Source organism: Hippocampus guttulatus, chromosome 16 (genome assembly GCF_054856545.1).
Source record: "Hippocampus guttulatus isolate MCC_2025c chromosome 16, RoL_Hgut_1.0, whole genome shotgun sequence".
In the NCBI taxonomy this organism is placed as follows: domain Eukaryota; kingdom Metazoa; phylum Chordata; class Actinopteri; order Syngnathiformes; family Syngnathidae; genus Hippocampus; species Hippocampus guttulatus.
This window is the reverse complement of record NC_141276.1, coordinates 1283208-1300605: the sequence shown is the minus strand read 5'-3', so window position 1 is coordinate 1300605 and position 17398 is coordinate 1283208. Positions and strand designations below refer to the sequence as shown.

The 17398-nt window shown below is 46.4% G+C and overlaps 1 protein-coding gene across 1 annotated transcript; it reads left to right on the top strand.

The window, feature by feature from the left end:
* The first annotated feature begins 454 nt into the window (after positions 1 to 454).
* On the top strand, positions 455 to 11210 carry tlcd4b (TLC domain containing 4b). The gene is made up of 7 exons (XM_086133656.1): positions 455 to 757; positions 3382 to 3534; positions 4712 to 4801; positions 6491 to 6549; positions 6756 to 6850; positions 6948 to 7021; positions 8457 to 11210. The coding sequence occupies exons 2-7, from the start codon at positions 3389 to 3391 to the stop codon at positions 8788 to 8790; spliced, it is 798 nt and encodes a 265-aa protein (XP_085989782.1). The 5' UTR covers positions 455 to 757; positions 3382 to 3388; the 3' UTR covers positions 8791 to 11210.
* The last annotated feature ends 6188 nt before the right edge of the window (positions 11211 to 17398 follow it).

Here is a 17398-nt window from a genome sequence, read left to right as displayed (position 1 = left end):
GTCTGCTTCCTGACGACTGTTGAGGTGCCCTTGAGCAAGACACCGCCACTGCCACCCTAACCTGAAGGAGTGCGACACTCTTCACGACCAGCCTTCATCTCTCCTTGCATGCCTGCATGTGTGTTACTCGCCACACTGTGTGGTGTGCAACACAAATCCGATTCATTTTCCCATGAGCAACATGAATGTAAAGTCATACATCAAATTGATGTTACTGTATTTTGCATGCTATTCGATGTATCCAAACGTATGCATTCGAATAGGATGATTCAACGAATGCTGTGCAATGGAACTGCGAAACGGGTGCAGCACTCGTTCTCAGACGTGTGACTTGCTGCTAATTTTAAAGATTCCTGTGGCCTTTGTTCCTCGAGGGCGTTGCCTTCGCAGGGGGCGTGTACTTTGTGACGTCACGCGCCGGTCCTGCCTGTCAACAAAATAAAGCGAGTTTTAACTTTTCACGCCGCCGAACTCCTTACTGGAAACCTATTGCAGTGAAGTACCGGAAGAAAATTATTTACTACCGAGTTGTAATGGTGGCTGTGATTTATTTGCGTGGCACAGGAGGCTGTTTTTTTTTTTGGGGCTATTATTTATTTATTATTTTTCCAGCCCCTCTCTGTGGGTCGTACGGGCGAGCTCGCGAGCTTGTAGTTTAGCCGACTTGCTAGCTGTCGTCAAGTTGTAAGAAAGTGGACAAGACGGCGGCTAAACGGGAGCCTTTCCGATCGACACAGACCTATGCGACGGACCAAAGGTAACGCGGCTCTTACTACCACCACGTCAGACACAATACGTGCCAGCACATAAGTGGTTATTTGACGTCAAATTTCATGTGGGGTGTTTTTTTTCGCCCCCCGTACATATCCTGGGCTGTGCGCTTCTTCTGGCTAGCCAGTGACCGCAACAACAGCGGGAGCACACGGCGATTAGAAGCAATAACAACTTTACCCGCTGAAAACGTCTTGCTTTGCAAGCTGGAGCCTTGTTGCAACTCGTTCCACGCCTATCTGACTGCTTTCCCCACGCGCTGCTCTCTGTCCCGATTGTGCTGCGATACATAACCGCTGCCTGCCTTATTATCTCCATTGACCGCAATGATTAAATATGCAGTCGCATCACCTGCCAAGAAAATAATAGTTTGTAGAAATATGCTAATGCGCATGACAGGTGCGCCAGCCATTCCAATCGGCGCCCTTTTTATACATATTCGACGCGAGGTATCTGTCTCAAATCATACGTTGCCAACCATGAATCGGCATAAATTTCTCGACTCAACCCCGCGCGAAGACATTGATCACGTTTGGTTGGCTGATGATTTGGAGTCCTCGTCGGCAGAGCGAGGCTCTGGGTGTTGCGGTGTAGCCGAGGCTGAGTCGGCGGCTAGGTTGCATTTCCATCGACGCGGAGGAAATTGAACCGCGATTATTTATGTCGAGTCGATATGTCACGAGTGGCGATTCGCTGACAGCGGCAGGATAGCCATGTGGAACAAGGTCAAACGTGCACGTGGGAGTGGATCTCCTATCCGGGCTGTCAGCCGCAGTGAGGAGCATCCGCGTTGCTTCCTCCCACGGGAGCTGCGCGCGAAGCAGCTTGCCAGGTGAAGAATGAACATGAATTATTCAGACGCATGCAGCATAGGATCGCCGTGGCCCCCGATGTGCACTGCTGCCAGACAATAAGGATCTGGGGGGTGGTGTGGTGGCTTCCTCCGAGCACGAGGCACGGCTCTGCTCGTTTTGTTTTGTTTTCTTGAACATGCTACTTTGCACCATGGAACGGTGCATTCGAATAACTCGATGGAGGAGGGCTTGCGTCGGACTCACTATTGTACGGTGTAACTCGCATGACGTCATTGAAATGTGATTTTTCGTCTTTTCTCCAACGGTGCCTCCGATACTGACTTTCATTCGTTCCGTGACTCACTGTACCCCGACGTCAAATCATTTTTGTGAAATGTCAGTTGTGTTCCAGCCGGCATAGATTTGTTCCCCCCGTTGTGTGTATTTAATGAAGACAAAATAATAGCACTTGCGCAATGAACGGGTTTTATCAATCGTCATTACTGTACGATGGTACAGCCGAAAGTCACGTGCGCGGTGCGTATTACGCTATTCATGCCGATTGAAGTTGTCTCCACCGTGCGGTGGTTGTCGACCGTTTTGCGCCTTAGGACCTGCATTTTCTGTTGTCAAGTTGCAATAAAATCTACTCTTCCGTAATAGCTATAGATTTTCCCCCTCCAACAGAACAGCTCACGATTTGACGAAAATAGGGTTGAAGAGAGAGATGTATACATTGGTTTGATGTCTTTGAATTTAATGAATTTGACTAGTTTGGATTATTATTAGTGAACATGACAAAGGCTACAGTCGTACCATATAGAACCGAATCGTTTGACACCCGTGTGTGTGTGTGTGTGTGTTCATTATTCATGAGTTTTTTTTTTAGCAGTTCTTTGTTTTTGTTGTTGAGAAAAAAAAAAGTTTCACTTTCGCTGTTCCTCACCTTTTTCATTTAGTTTAAAAAACGTACTCGTTCATAAAATGCTAGTCTGGAGGTACTCCAAAAACAATGCAAAGGCACGACCATGATGGCCATTTTGGTCCGTATCTCTACATCTTTAATCGTCAGCTCTCTCAACTGAGTGGTTTAAATGGCTTACATAAAGTCGCTCGTTTAATCGGAATTGATCAGGTCAGAGTCCAGACTTGCAAGGGTCAACAAGGTGTTTTGTAATCGCTGATAAAGACCAGATCTTTGGAGGAAAACAGGACTGGCAACGTGTTAATTCTCAACTTTTACTCCATGATGAAAATCTAATCATGGGATGAGGCCCCTGTTGCATATTTAATCCGCGGAGGAAGGCCGGCCTCCCGAAATAATTTAGAACAGGGAGTATTCCAGTTCTAGGTGATGATTGTTACAAGGACGCCAAGCTACACTGCGGGCATGGGAAAGTTATACAGCACGACTGAATATGAGCAGAATACAGACTTCAGTAGCTTTTGTAGTCTCTTCAATCGTTCAGCTGGAAATTGCAGTTTGAGTATTCCTGAGCACCACCATTTTTTTTCTTCGTGCTTGAAACAACTGGCAGAGGCTCTCGATTCTAATTCAAGACGCCAGTCGACATACTTTATTTAGAGTCCCTAAAACAATTTTCCTGTTTCTGCCAACGTCCTCAATGGGCTTGTCAGAAGCTCTCGGGTCACTTATCTTATGGGTCCTCGTCTTTGGATTCATGTTGTCCCATGAATCTGTTCTTTGAGGACAGGATGAATTTCGCAGTCGCTCAGTGCAGGGAAGCCTTCATTGACGCTTAGTGTTGCCCTGTCCCCGTCTCTCTCTCTCTCTCTGTCCTTCTATTGTCTTTAGGTGAGGGATGGAGATGAGAGAGTTGACTGTGGTAGCGGGGAGCTTCGTGGGTTTCCAGCTACTCTTCTCCGTGGCCAGTCCTTTACTCTCTTCAGCCATCTCGCCAAGTTATGGATTACTGCCTCCCACCAAGCACACAGAGTGGAACTCAAGGTGAGTTGCAGCAACCGAATAATGATAGCCATCACTTGCACGCGCTATTTGTCGTGTCATGTGTCAACTCCTTGGGAAGCGTCCATCCATCCATTTTCCGATCCGCTTTACCCTCACAAGAGTCGCGGGGCGTGCTGGAGCTTATCCCAGCTGCCTTCGGGCAGTCGGCGGGGGGACACCCCGAACCGGTGGCCGGCCAATCGCAGGGCACGCGTAGACGAACAACCCTTTCACGCTCGCACTCGCACCTCGCGACAATTTCAAGCCTTCCATTAACCTGCCATGCATGTTTTTTGGAATGCGGGAGGAAACCGGAGCGCGAGTGAAGGGCAAGGAGGAAGGCAGTGTGTTCGAGGTGCACGTCTGTCTCCTGAGCAGAACCACGTCAACTTTGTGACTGCTGCCCTTCAGCCCTTTCCATGGCCTTCCTCCCATGTCGTTTTACCACTTAATTGACTCATCTTTATAGTTACGCTGGCGCCAAACTTGAGAAGCTCTAATTGGTTGGTGAACGGAGCGTGGGTTTCATCCAATGCTGTTGGACGTTCACAGTAGGAACTGATTGGATTTTTTTTTTTTTTTCCGGTGCAGGCAGTGTTAGCTGGAACTGTCCTTATTTTTGGAAAGAAAAGCATCCGTAGATAGATAGGTGAGACCCGTATTTGTCATCAGTCGTGTAAGTATGTAAGATGGAAACAAATGACGCGTTCCAGAGTAGAGGTGGGTAAAACATATCGATTGGTCAGTGCGTCGCGATACCTCGTCATTCAGTATTGATTTGCCAACTCCCTCCGCTGACTCGCAAATTGAATTGAATGGAAAGGCCGAGTTCCAATGCGAGGACCTTCGACCGTTGAGTGTTGTGGCAAACTGGAGGTTTCAGACGATGGTACAGACACTGGAACCACGATACGCAACGCTGACGCGAAAACGCATGCCAGAAATGGCCGACGCGGAGTTGAAGATGGCACTTTTAGCGTTAGCCTTGAGCTAGCGTCTCTTGCGTGTGATCGTTGGACCTCCAAAGCGACTGAGCCACGACATAACTATCACTTCTCGTTTCATTCTTTTTTTTCTTTTTTTTTTTTCCACTGAGCATTTTCAGTGTGCTAAACAACTTTGATGTTTTTTTTTGTTTTTTTTTTTGTAACCAATATGCATATGTGTTATGTCCCAGGTTGGTGTCAACAGTTCACGCTCTGATTGTGGGATTATTTTGTTTGTACATCCTATGCTTCGATGAGGCGGTCAACTCCAATCCCGTCTGGTAAGTGCTACGAAGACAATTCAGTGGAGTGAAAGCCACATTCATTGTTGAAATCTTGAAAAAGAGAAATGCCTCTTCACTATTTCTGAGAGCGCCATCATTCTTACCATTTCGCTTTTCCTATCTGACGCGGCTTCCTGCTCCGTAGACTTATTTCTCTGTTCCCCTTTCCTCTTTTTCACCACCACCTCTTTGCCCAGCGCGCACGCACGCACACGCACACACTCGAGTCCTACCAACAAGGCTCCTTTTCATAGCAAGCCACATCTCTGCCTAATCTTCTGCACCCTCTCCCCGTGTGTCCCCGCTGGCGGCCCTGTCTGTCTGTCTGTCTGTCTGTCTGTCTGTCTGTCTGTCTGTCTGGGTGTCCGTTGCAACACCCTCCATTTCTGTCAAATCAATGCGGCGCACCTCCTTCTCTCGTATTGTCTCTGTTGGCCCCAGTCAGTGTGGCTCACCGAGGGAAGAAAGAAGGAGAAAAGAAAGTGGGTGTGATGGGGGACTGGGGCTTGGGTTAAGAACGAGAGGGGACAAAAGGGGGAACCGAGCTGCATCTGCTCTTGTACTGAGAACTGGAGTCCTTTATTTTAATTCCTTTCACGAGGTGAGGAAAAGCTGATTTATTTATTTATTTTTTCCCGGGAATTAAGTGTTGGAGTTTGAGCTATGCATATTGCGGCATAGTCTGTGACTTTCATGATTGACCAACATCCTTGCAACACCTCATTGGGGAAAGCAATAAGCCGTCAGCCAATCGGATTGTGCAGGACCGTTTTTGAGAGCCCCGAAATACAAACGTCGTGTTGTTTCACCCGCTACCGCTGGCTCAGCCACATCCAAACAAACTCGGCTAGAAAAAAAGTAATTGGACCCAAGTCTGCGGACCTCGGAGCCCTGATGGATTTGTATTCAATTTGCATTCTCTTTCGTTTCTTCAGGACAAAAACCATTCGGTAATTTATAGACCAGTCGCAGAATTTTAAAAGCTATTACCGGTAGTGCCCGGGAGCCAGTGTCGCGGCTTTGTCAAGAATGACATACCGGGGGAGGGGGGCAATTCATGGTTGATGTGAGTTTTATGGCAATTTACAATCGCATGCAGGGAAATTCAGGATAAGACACACCTGCACAATCTCGCCCAATACACAAACGCTGTTCTACTCACCGCGTCGGCTATGCCACGCGCTACCTGTACAATATGCGCATTTAAAATTGAGCCTTGCTTAGAGGGTGTCCATGTAAATTGGACAATGGAATCTTAAGGCCATCTTCGGGAGAACATGAGCCGGCATCCTTTCCGGGTGCTCATCTTATCAAAAGTGCAAATAAGGCGCTCCGCTACGCCCACGCTAACCCACTCATTTGCTAGACGACACCTGACCGTGACTGCGACCAGGATCGGCTGTCTTTGCAAACCATGTTGTTATTTTGGACAGATGCTGTTTGCAAGGACACCAAAGAGTCATCATCAGGTCATGGCTGTCAGTGATGATGCAGAGACTTATACACAAAATACGAAATGTTGTTATTTAGTATGCCTTGCTTCACTTAATCGCCGCTTTAATGGTGTGCTGATTTTTTTTAAGTGTATTTAATTGTAAAAAGACAATCGTTGTTGAGTAATTTGAATGGGAATCGTTGTGTTTACAGATTTTTTTTTTTTTGATTATGTTCTTTGCCATCCCACAGGGGGGACCCAAGTATGGTCAAATTAAATGTAGCCATAACCTGTGGCTACCTACTTTATGGTGAGTTGTTTTGTCATCAACTCTCACAAATCGCTCCTTGCTTAGGGTCAATCCCAACCAATGGTGAACGCCAAGTACATAACATGCGGAAGCCTTTTTCTGAATGGTTTTGACCTCTGTGGTTCCGAAAGCCACGAATGATTTAGTGGATATGTGCACGATGCCGTTTTGTCCGCTCGACGAAAACATCTCGCCTTCTTTTTCAGATTTATTGCTGCTTGCATGTAATTGGAGCACGATGGGGGACAGATTTTTTGTCTGTCACCACTTGGCGGCGCTCTACGCGTATGGATATGTGCTGGTAAGGCCTCTTCATTTTTGCACTCAATTTCTTAAGAATCTCCCTTTGAATGACTTTTTTTGTATTTGTGATGACCTGTTTCTTTGGGTGATTTCAGACGCGCGGTGTGCTGCCCTACTTTGCCAACTTCCGCCTCATTTCTGAGCTATCCACACCTTTTGTGAATCAAAGGTGAGTGGCTTTTGGTGTGTGTGTGTGTGCGCGTGTGCGCGCGCTTTCCATCAAGATTACTGTGAAATTGGGATCCAATTGCAATGCCATTTCGGCTCTTAATTACATTGGCCTCGTGTAGCGTATTATACGATAACAAACAGATTCGTGCCAAACTGTCAAGATTGCCATTGTGACTAACAGTCATTCGACAACCCTAATTATGCCAAGTTTTGACTTTCCAATGGAACCACACCCGAAAGCTACACAACTGATCATTATCTACTCCACGTCAAGCTTTACCGCAACCTCGTATCCTTAAATAGCGAGACATAATGGACTTTGCTGAGAACGTGAGAACTACGGCGTTGTCATTCAAAACAAAGCAAACGTTCACCGTTACAGCCGACGCGTAGGCGAGCAATGCAAGTTGTGCAAGGAATTGGCCCGGATGTGACCGTTTTACACACACAACCTCAAGTCACATTCTTAGCTGACCTGCGGCCAATAACCTCAAGTGAGACCACCGCTCGGCACACGCAGCGGCCAACGCTGAAGCGGCGTAACAGCCAGCCAGCTGCGCGTCCTCATTCCTAACTTCCGCAGCGCTCAACAGGCCAAAGCCACTTTTCAAAGGAAGGTAAACATTGAGCATCACACATCTCCACAATGTGGACCGTGAGGGGGATGACGGTTCCCCCTTGTGGGCAAAAACAATACCCGCACCTTAAATGCACATAGTGTACAGGCGGGGGTGTCCAAACATTTTCGTTTGAGGCCCACATACAGAAAAATGGAAGGATGAAAGGCCCACTTTATTATTACGTATTGTTGTAAAGAAAACGTGGGAGTTGACTTCTTCTTTAATTTAAAAAATGAATAAAATTGACACACCTGTGGTCAAGCGGTTATCGCGTCAACCTCACAGTGCAGCGGTCGTGGATTCGATGCGGAGTTTCATGTTCTCCCCGTGCCTGCGTGGATTTTCTCCGGGTGCACCGGTTTCCTCCCACATTCCAAAAACACGCGTGGCAGGCTGATTGAACACTAAATCGGGGGTGTCCAAAGTGGGTCGTGGAGGGCCGCTGTCCTGCCTGTTTTCCAGCCCTCCCAGGAGCAACGCACCTGATTCGCATCATCAGGATTGTTGTAATGCTGCTCCGGAGCTGGTTGATGAGCTGATCATTTGAATCAGGTGCGTCACAGCTGGGAGAGCTGAAAACAGGCAGGACGGCGGCCCTCCACGACCCACTTTGGACACCCCTGCTCTAAATAGTCTCTAGGTGTGGATGCGACCGCGGAGCCGGAATCGAACCCCGCACCTCTGCCCCTCTGCGCCGTGAGGCGGACGTGCTAACCGGTCGCCCGCCGTGCCGCCCCAAAAGAAATCTTCAGGCTTCTTATTTTTAGTTGCACCTTTTGCTTTGCATGTAGCTGACCACTCTTGTCCTTCTAGGTGGTTCTTCGAAGCATTAAAGTACCCGCGCTCAAACAGGATGGTGGTCGTCAATGGCGTCGCCATGACGGTGGTCTTTTTCCTGGTGCGGATTGCCGTCATGCCATCCTATTGGGCCAGCGTATTTGCCACATTTGGCACTGAAGACTTTGAGCGCCTGGGCTCGGGCGCCCAAGTAGCCTGGATCACCTCCTGCGTGGCCCTGGATATCTTGAACACCATCTGGATGTTTAAGATCACGCGAGGTTGCTACAAAGTACTGGCCGGATCGAAAGCGCAGAAAGGTCAAGAACAAGCGGACAAGAAGAAGCATGCCAACAACCACGCAGACTGAAAGAGAACAGGGGGGGACACGCGCAGGGGGAGAGAGAGGCTGCACATCAAGGACCGTCTCCAGCCTCCAATGCTCAAGCTCAGCCCTCGAACTTCCTCAAGTTGGCCAGTAGAAGGGGCTCTAAGTCCTCAGGTTCCCACCCGGAGACGCCACACGGGGACTCAATCAAGCACCAGCCTTCTCAGCCTCGGTGGTTTTCACAGGCAGGTTAGCATATAAGTGCTGCTTTTTGTTGCGGATGACGAGACGACGCTCACGAGCGCATCCCCCCCGGCTTCCGTTCACATGACAGCTCCTCATCTCCACCTTTCGAGTCTCCTCTCACGTCAGCCAAAGCCCGATCCGCTGAAGTGCCTGCCAAGAACAGGAAAGCAATAGGCTCGTCGTGCTTGAACAAGGCCGCGGTTTTAACAGTCAAAATCTCCCACGCTGTAGCACTTGAGGTGCACACCAAGTTTGTGAATTGACAGGGCTCTTATCCGTAACACAGCAGACCTCACCTAAAAAGGAACAAGACCATCATGCCTCGTCTACAGTACGTGGCCTCTTTGGACCCGTCCGTCGCCAGCCACGGCCCTCGTAAGCCACTCCCAATTGGAACGACCGGGGGGGGGGGAAAAAAACAAAAACACTAACGCCATAGATGAGACACATCGTAGCAGACATTCGTAGCTTTTTATTTGGCTCCTCTCGTCCAACTGTCCATTTGGAGCCCTCTTTGTGCTCTGATTTTAGATGGCGTCAAGGCAGTCTGAGTAACGAGCCCATCTTCCACGCATCACATCATTTGCCTCACTGGATTGGGTTTCGCTGTCCAGAAATGTTATTTTATTTAACCTCCACCATTTCATCCCCCCCCCCTGCTTTACAGCGTTAGCAAGCTTTTATTCCCCCCCCCCAACACCCCCTTTCTACTGTGAATGTAGCCTTTGAAATGATATCTTGGGTGATATTGCCAGTTTTTCTTCGCCCAGGTTTCATCTCTCAGGAACTCTGAGACGAATCAAGTCGATGAGTGTGGGGGGGGGGGGGGCAGTCTTTGCTCTTTCACAACAGCATGGTGGTGGTGGTGGGGGTTTTTTCCCCTCATTTGGCTTTTTATTTATTTCTTTTTTCAATTTCACCAAGCAATATGTCGTCTTTAAAAAGCAAAAGTTTCAAATTAAATTCATTTTTGAATGCGTCTTCTGAAACCGAGCCAAACTCGGGCAGCTGTCGGAGGCAGTGCGCCAGTCAGCGTGTTGGAATTTTCATTTCTGTATTTCTGTAAAGCATGACGGCGTTCATGATCCTCCTTCCATCCAAACGATACGCTGCGGTGTACCACAATACAGTAAATCCTGACCTGCAGATTTTGGAATTTGAGCTCCATCGAACCAGACTGCGCTGTGGCGCAACATGATTCGGCTCCATCCTGGCATTGCAACAGGCGCTCAGAAATGTGCCAGTTCACGAAACAAGAAAATAAAACAAAAGGCAGCACCGCACACGGCGGTGTGCCCACGCCAACTCGAAACAAGCAACGCGGCTTTGAGTTTTCCTTGAAGAATAACTCGGAATAGATTCTGTTTTTTAAATGGTGCTTTTCCGTTCATTCCATTGTAACACGGCCAAGCTAGCCAATCGACGACTACGTACTTCCGCAACATACCATTGTGACCGGAACTCATCCACAGGAATACTGAAGTATGTTCAAATATTCTGGGACCCTTTTTAAATGGAAATGTTAACCGCAAGGTGGAAATGAGGCAATGGCTGCATTTCTGTGACGCCTTAGAGGAAAGAAATAATCCGTATCGATAAATGGCACCTCTGCATAAATTGCACCTTTTGCTCTGAACATAGTGAATGCATGCACTTGTAGGATTCTTTTTCTTTCCGCTCGCCCGGCATGTCTCTCAACACGCACGGTAGCTATCCGGTTGCTCACTCCGTGTGGCAAACTGATACATGTACGAGCCAGTGGCTCCGATTTGGAGCGCAGCCCCACACGAGCAGAGCAAGATAACGGGCAGGCATGGAAGTCGTCTGCATGTTTCCTTTTCGACATTGGTCGTTGTATTTCTCAGTGGACGGACAGTGGCGGGATGTTGGACATTTTGCTATAGAGTCCCAAAAAAAAAAAAAAAAAAGCGAGAGAGCGAAAAGCACACTCCCCATGGAGCAATAACTCTTGACCTCCTGGATTTCTGTCCGTCATCACAGAGGAGAGGCTGACACATCAGGTGCCTTTTACAGAAACATGGACTCACGTTTTGATAAGCATGAGCTTTCTAATGCGAATATCCTCTGATATGATTGTCATTTATGTACTCCTCTGTATTCCATGTGTATACTCGAATGCATACTGTATATTTTTATAATATGCCTGCACAATGATTAATCCGGCCAAGTATTAATATAATCCAAAGATGATCAAGGAGGCTGTCATGTGATTGTTCTGTTTGGCCCCTCGACCGCAGACGGACGGGGCCACGTCTCCATGAATGTCGTCATGGGTTCAATGAGCAGCACTCACGGTATCCGGAGTGATGAGGAATGGAATCGAGTTTTATTTATTTTTTGGGCATGAGATCTTGAAATGGGATCACGAAACGGTAGGCTGGTGTCTCACTACGTTAGCCTCCTCAAAGCTGTGAATAAACTCGAACCATAGTAGCGTTCCGTCAAGGACCGCGAAAGCGGACGATATCCCGAGGTCAGTAGGACACGCGGGGCATGCTGGGATTTTGACTCGTGCACAAAGTCAAAATTAATCCAGGTCTGCTTGTTAATGGACTGGACTGTTGGAAGTGTTGTCAGGGGGGGGGGGGGGGGGGTCCCTTTTTTTTTCTAATTTAAAACGGCTGCAAACGTGCTTAATCGCACATGTTGAGACTGGTCAAAAACGAATTGTTTCCAGAAGGCTGCTCAAGATATTAAGCGTGTTTACTGTTTTATCAGGTTTGAAAACCACTTTGCCTTTCTTTCTTTCTTTCTTTTTTTTAATTTGAGGAGGCCAACGTGATCAGAATACAGGGATTATTGTAAAGCCAGTGTTTAATACTACAGTATATACAAAGATCTAAAATGAATAGATCACATAGCATCCCAATTTGTGAAGATGTCGACTGGGTGCTAATTGTCACGCTGTCCTTTGGCTTGGGGTTAACAAGGTACAGTTTGAAAAGGCAGTATCACAGTTGGGTACTTGTTTTGAGATAATGCATGGTTTGTAGACAGTTGTTTGTCATTGTTTTATGTTCACTTGATCACATTGAATGACTGGAATTGCAAAGTCACAGTCAGGACATTTGTAAGAACCTCCTGAATGATCATCTTATAACTGGAAATATCGTAGACAAATCAATTTAACACTTGTAACGGATTACCACCGTGTCTTGTTTTTCTTTTCTTCCATCACCTTTTTTTTATGGAATGCCTTTTGTTAGACTTTGGTTTCGTGCTTTCCTCCAGATCTTTTTTTGTTTGTTTGTTTGTTTGTTTGTTTGTTTTGGGGAGAGCCAGCCTCGACCACGCAGAGGCTTATTTTGGGGGATTCTTCTGAGGGCGATTTCTCGATGACGTGGAAATATAATGGTTGTTATCAACAATAACCATGTAAAGATGAAAACATGAGATTTACTTGAAAATGCTCTTCAATAAACTTGAAGACGGAAATAAAATAGCTGCTGATGTCTCTGATGTTGGACCTTGTGTCGAACTTTATTGAACCTCAGAGCTTTCCATTTTTCTCCAAACAAGGATTATGTGTGCTCATGCGCGCGCGTGTGTGTTACCTGTCACCATTAGCATTCTTTTTTAGAAGAAGAAGTAAACATGAAGTAATTGTAACGAATTACCAAACGTACAGGTTTATACGCGCAGCTGATGGGCAGCCATGACTTTCGAAGATGAAGCGATTTGGACAAGAGAAGTTCCTGCCAGGGCGACGTGGACGAGGAAGCTGTTGTGCGTGGTATGTCGTCAAAAAAAAAAAAAAAGACAATCCAAGAAACCTCTTTGAACAAGTGCACCCAAGTGATCAAGTGGAAAGCATGAAATTTGCATTAGCAATTTAGTCGCCGACAGCCACCGGGTGAAAGCAGCAATCAATCGGCTGCCATTTACAAGTAGCAATGATGCTAACGCCGCAGGTAGGATCGTAACTTTAAAAAAAATGCTTGTTTCTATTTTAAGGCGTATATATTATTCCTAGTTTTATTCTACATATGTTGTGCAGTAGAATAACACTGTTTGAAAGGAACGTACGTTAATAAATTACTCTAATCATCGTTGTTGTCAGTACTGGTGCTTTAAAACTGACCATGAAAAAAACAGCATGTACTTTTCTCAACCGGTCCGTGACACATAGAAGGTCGGGGACCACTGCTGTGCAGGACTACAGTACTGTACCGTAATTAAAAAAAAAAAAAAAAGGCTAGAACGTGAACTTTCCGGAAGGGGGAGCCTCCGTAGATCGAGGCGATCTCTGCTGTCTGTGCACGTGAGAGCTTCGAGCGACCTTAAGGGGCTTGGTCAGAATTTTGTGTGAGCGGCTTTACCAAACATGGTCACGTACAGTAACAAGAGACTCAATGAGAATTGCTCCCTCTACTAAAGTGTGCCGCCACAGGAACACTAACCAACACCTGTACATGAATGCACACACACGCACACACACACACACACACACACACGCACGCACGCACACACACACGCACACAAAATGCATCAGTTGCTCCTTAATCAGACAAAACCGATTAATTCATTTTATCAGATTGCAAGATCACCATATATGTTGTCAGATCCTTCGCAAATGAGATCTGCAGCCTACGTAAGCTGACTTTTGGAAGGCAGGTTGAATTGACTTAGCATCTCGATAAATGTCAGGTCTCCTCTTTCTCCCTTTACAAGTTCCAATATGTGTTTTGAATCCGTGCTTTATGAGCGACAACCGGCCACTATAGTATACTGCACCAGTTAATTTCATATACAAACGGATCCGAATGATATTTCAGGAGGAACGTGTGTTGAAGAGCTTTCCCAGACTTGGAGAAACAAAAACAAAACAAGAATCAACATTCCAGAAATCAGAGTGGCTATAAACCAAGCTGATTTTTTTTTTTTTTTTTTACAAGGTGCTGAAAGCCTCCGCCTGGCATTTGATAGAAATAACTCTTTAGAGCAGCTTGTTAACGAGTGGCACCTTAGTGCCATCAGCGACCTCACCGTGGAGATGTCTTCTGTCAGGAGCCCATCCCAGCCTGCCAGCTTGCGGGTTCCAAAAAAAACTTAACCTCATGTCAAGAGGTTTAAAGCGGAGGAGGCTTTTTTATTTTTTAAACATGTTGGCCAAAGAGTGTTGTTGAAACATTTCTAATAGTTGAAATTTTTGAACAGCTGAACAAACAGTTGGAACGCAAATAAGTTAACATGCAACGTAAAAATGGCATTCATACAAATGGTGCTCTGGTTTCGATTACTGGATATGCAATCTAAATGTGAAATGCTCACAGGATAAACAATGAAAATAGAGCGATGACGGGATGGACAAAATGGTCAAAAGTAGGCGTGGATTGCATGAGGTGGCCTGAAGATTGAGTGGTCAAAGCTGAGTTGATCTAATTGAGCAAATGCAGGTTTATTTGATGCTTCCTGTCTAAGCTCAACCACAGGTAGGAGTTATGATGCCGTGAACTCGGCCTTCAGACCTCCTCTTCGTTTTCCGGGATCTTGAGGCCTTCTACCATAAATAGCAAGGCAGAGCGGAGTGAGGAGAGGGCTTGGTGGCTGGGGAAAAGCCAGTTTCTCAAAGTGCTCTAATCCCCTCTTATCTCCGCTCCTTCCTCCATCCAGTAGTTTTGCATCCTTTCACCAGCGTTTCAGTCCTTGCACACCTTTGTTTGCAATCTCATTCATTCCGTGTTTAATCTGCCCCCCCCCCCCCCACCACCACCCAACAATTTAAAGTGCCTTCTTGAAGGTGTTCGGCCACTGATGCATTGGAACGCCCTGAAAAACTCTTTCTGGAATGTGCCACGCGAATGTGTTTTAGTGCCAGTGGAAAGGAAAAACTGCAAATGATCACAGGGTAATATCAACAGCTTCAGTGCCGCCGATGTTCAGGGTCTTCCAAATTAGGCTTTTGAAAAATATAGACGCGTAAACATCAGTGGCTAAGTAGCCTAGTGTGATTGTAAATACAACCGCCCATTGCCGTTTTACTTTCTATCCTCAAACTAATCAAGTCGCAAGACGTCTTTTCCTCAAACAAGTTCTTATTACTCACCGGTCACGCTGCATGTGATACTATGCGACACATTTCAAGTAGCCACAAGTAGCCATTTAGATGAGACGTCAGGTGGAGTCTGAGCCAACGTAAACCATCGACCCCACTACGCAGTAAATATCAAACCCGGTCTGTTATTTTTAGTGTGAGGGATTCCTTTTTCACAAGACATTATTTCTCAGTCGGCCGGGCCTCTCGCTTCTCCCATCATGCCCAAATAAAGTGTCCATTCCACAAGTGTGCTGCCTCTTCTTCTATCTGAAATGTTTATTGGACTCTCGCTTGATGTGTGTATTGGTGTGCCTGTGTGTGAGTGTGTGTGTGTGTGTGTGTCATGGGTTCATAAAGGACTGAATAACGCATGTTGCTCAACCTTTTTTATTCAGCCCATCGCCGATGCAGCGTTTCCAAATCAAATGTCAAATGGGTGCTTCTCACCCACCTGACTCCAGAAGAAGGAGGTCCGCCATCGACGGGTTACCTTTCATTCAAAGAGACGATGCACTTTTGAAAGATAACCATTGCAATTCATGATGGTAATCGCCTTCACAATGATGTATGTCTTACAAATATACAGTATCGGGAATACGTTTCCTATTCAAAATTTCAATTTGCAACCGGTGCCTCGGAATGGCTTGTGTGCAACCGCAGAGGCTCGCTAACGAGTCGACAAAATATGCTAGCGCCTTGCCAAGGCTGAACTGAAAGACAGCACGTAGGCACGAATCGGGGCAGTCAGACAGTCTTGTACCCCACGTGCAGGATGTGCAAAGAAATCCCAGAGACAGGCGCAGTATATAACAGGGTGTAAGATGGAGACGGGCAAGGTGCACGCGGAGCAGCGCAAGCGTGTAGCAGGGTGAGCGTACGGCAACATCCGTGCCAAATATGGACTGGAGGTCCCAGAATCAATTGTATATATATCCAGAAATTGTCGAATCATTTCATGTCATCCAGCATTGCATGCCGATCCATCAGCTGCCGGACATCGCTGCAAGAAATTCTTCATGAGGTGTGCAAGACAAATTTGTTGTAAGAGAACGGTGAAACTTCACACGGGTGAGTGAAAGACTGCCGCGGTATATCATTTGAGGTCCTGTGTGTGTGTGTGTGTGTGTGCACTCTCATTTTTCTGTGTGCCATCTGTCCATTCTGTACCCCCCCCCCCCCCGAGCCTCTCCCTGCCCTGTATTGGATTGGCATGCCGCCCATGTGTCTGCTCGTGACAAACAAAAGAGAGAGCATGGGGGTGAATCACGCTCTCTCTCTGGGGAGCCACCTCCTCTGTCACTCTGCTCCGCAAACCCCCCCAAATCCGCTGCATTCCTTCCACTGTCAGCCGCCTGTGTGGGTGCGTGCGTGAGTGCGTGCGCCTGAAACTCAGGGAGATGGAGAGAGAATCGGTCAGAGGGCTCACTCTGTATAAAAAAGGAAACATAACGTCATTGAGAGAGTTCAGGCTCGGCCTGGTCAATTCCAAGTCAAATCATAAGCATCAGGCATGCTTGCATTCCTTGTAACGCGAATGCAGACATAAAAAGACATACAAACATATTTGACTTTTTTTTTTTAAATATTCAGACCGCATTTTACCATTCAGGTTTTGACATTTTGGAGGAGAAGTCACACGATACCAAGTTAGTCCGCGTAATCCAAACCAATTTACGGATTCCTGCTGATGTTTTGTGAGATCTAAAGATCCTCGACACGATATGATGAAGAGAAAGCTGCTCAAAACAGCAATTCATAAAATTGTTCTCATTTGATGGATTGCCTCCATCCTATAATATTCCAATGATTATTAAATGATCATATATTAATAAGCGTAATGGCCATGCAATTGAATATTCCAACAAGAAACTTAAATGGAATCCTATCATTGATCTTGATGCTGATCCGAGCCAATAAAAAAAAAAAAAACAAGTCATGAGGTGGAAAGAACCACGGAGCCAGCCAGATCTAAGAGAGGACAAAAAAAAAGTTATGCTTCATTTTCTCAAAATCATCATGTCATCTTTTTTTTTTTTTTTTTTTTACTACCAGAATTGTGGGACAACCGAGACACTTCCCATAATTGATCATATGGACAAAGGAGCAATCGGGAGCAAAGAGCCTCACAGAAAAATATTGACCAAGAAATGGATGATCTTGCGTCCACAGAGAAAGAGCGAGAGAAAAGTTCGAAAGGGAATCCCAGGATAGCAGTCTGCTACTAATCTGGGCTTCAGGGTGGGTGGACCCACAGGAGACTCATTCAGTACCAGTCAATTCTGGACCAAGTCTGAAAAGACGTTTGAAAACGTCTTTGGGAGTGAATGAGTTAAGTGAGAAGCAGAA

Coding starts and splice junctions, on each gene's coding strand:
- tlcd4b (XM_086133656.1), top strand. CDS start 3,389: ATGGAGATGAGAGAGTTGACTGTGGTAGCGGGGAGCTTCGTGGGTTTC. Junction 6,550..6,755: donor CTGTGGCTACCTACTTTATG/GTGAGTTGTTTT, acceptor CTTCTTTTTCAG/ATTTATTGCTGCTTGCATGT. Junction 7,022..8,456: donor ACACCTTTTGTGAATCAAAG/GTGAGTGGCTTT, acceptor TTGTCCTTCTAG/GTGGTTCTTCGAAGCATTAA.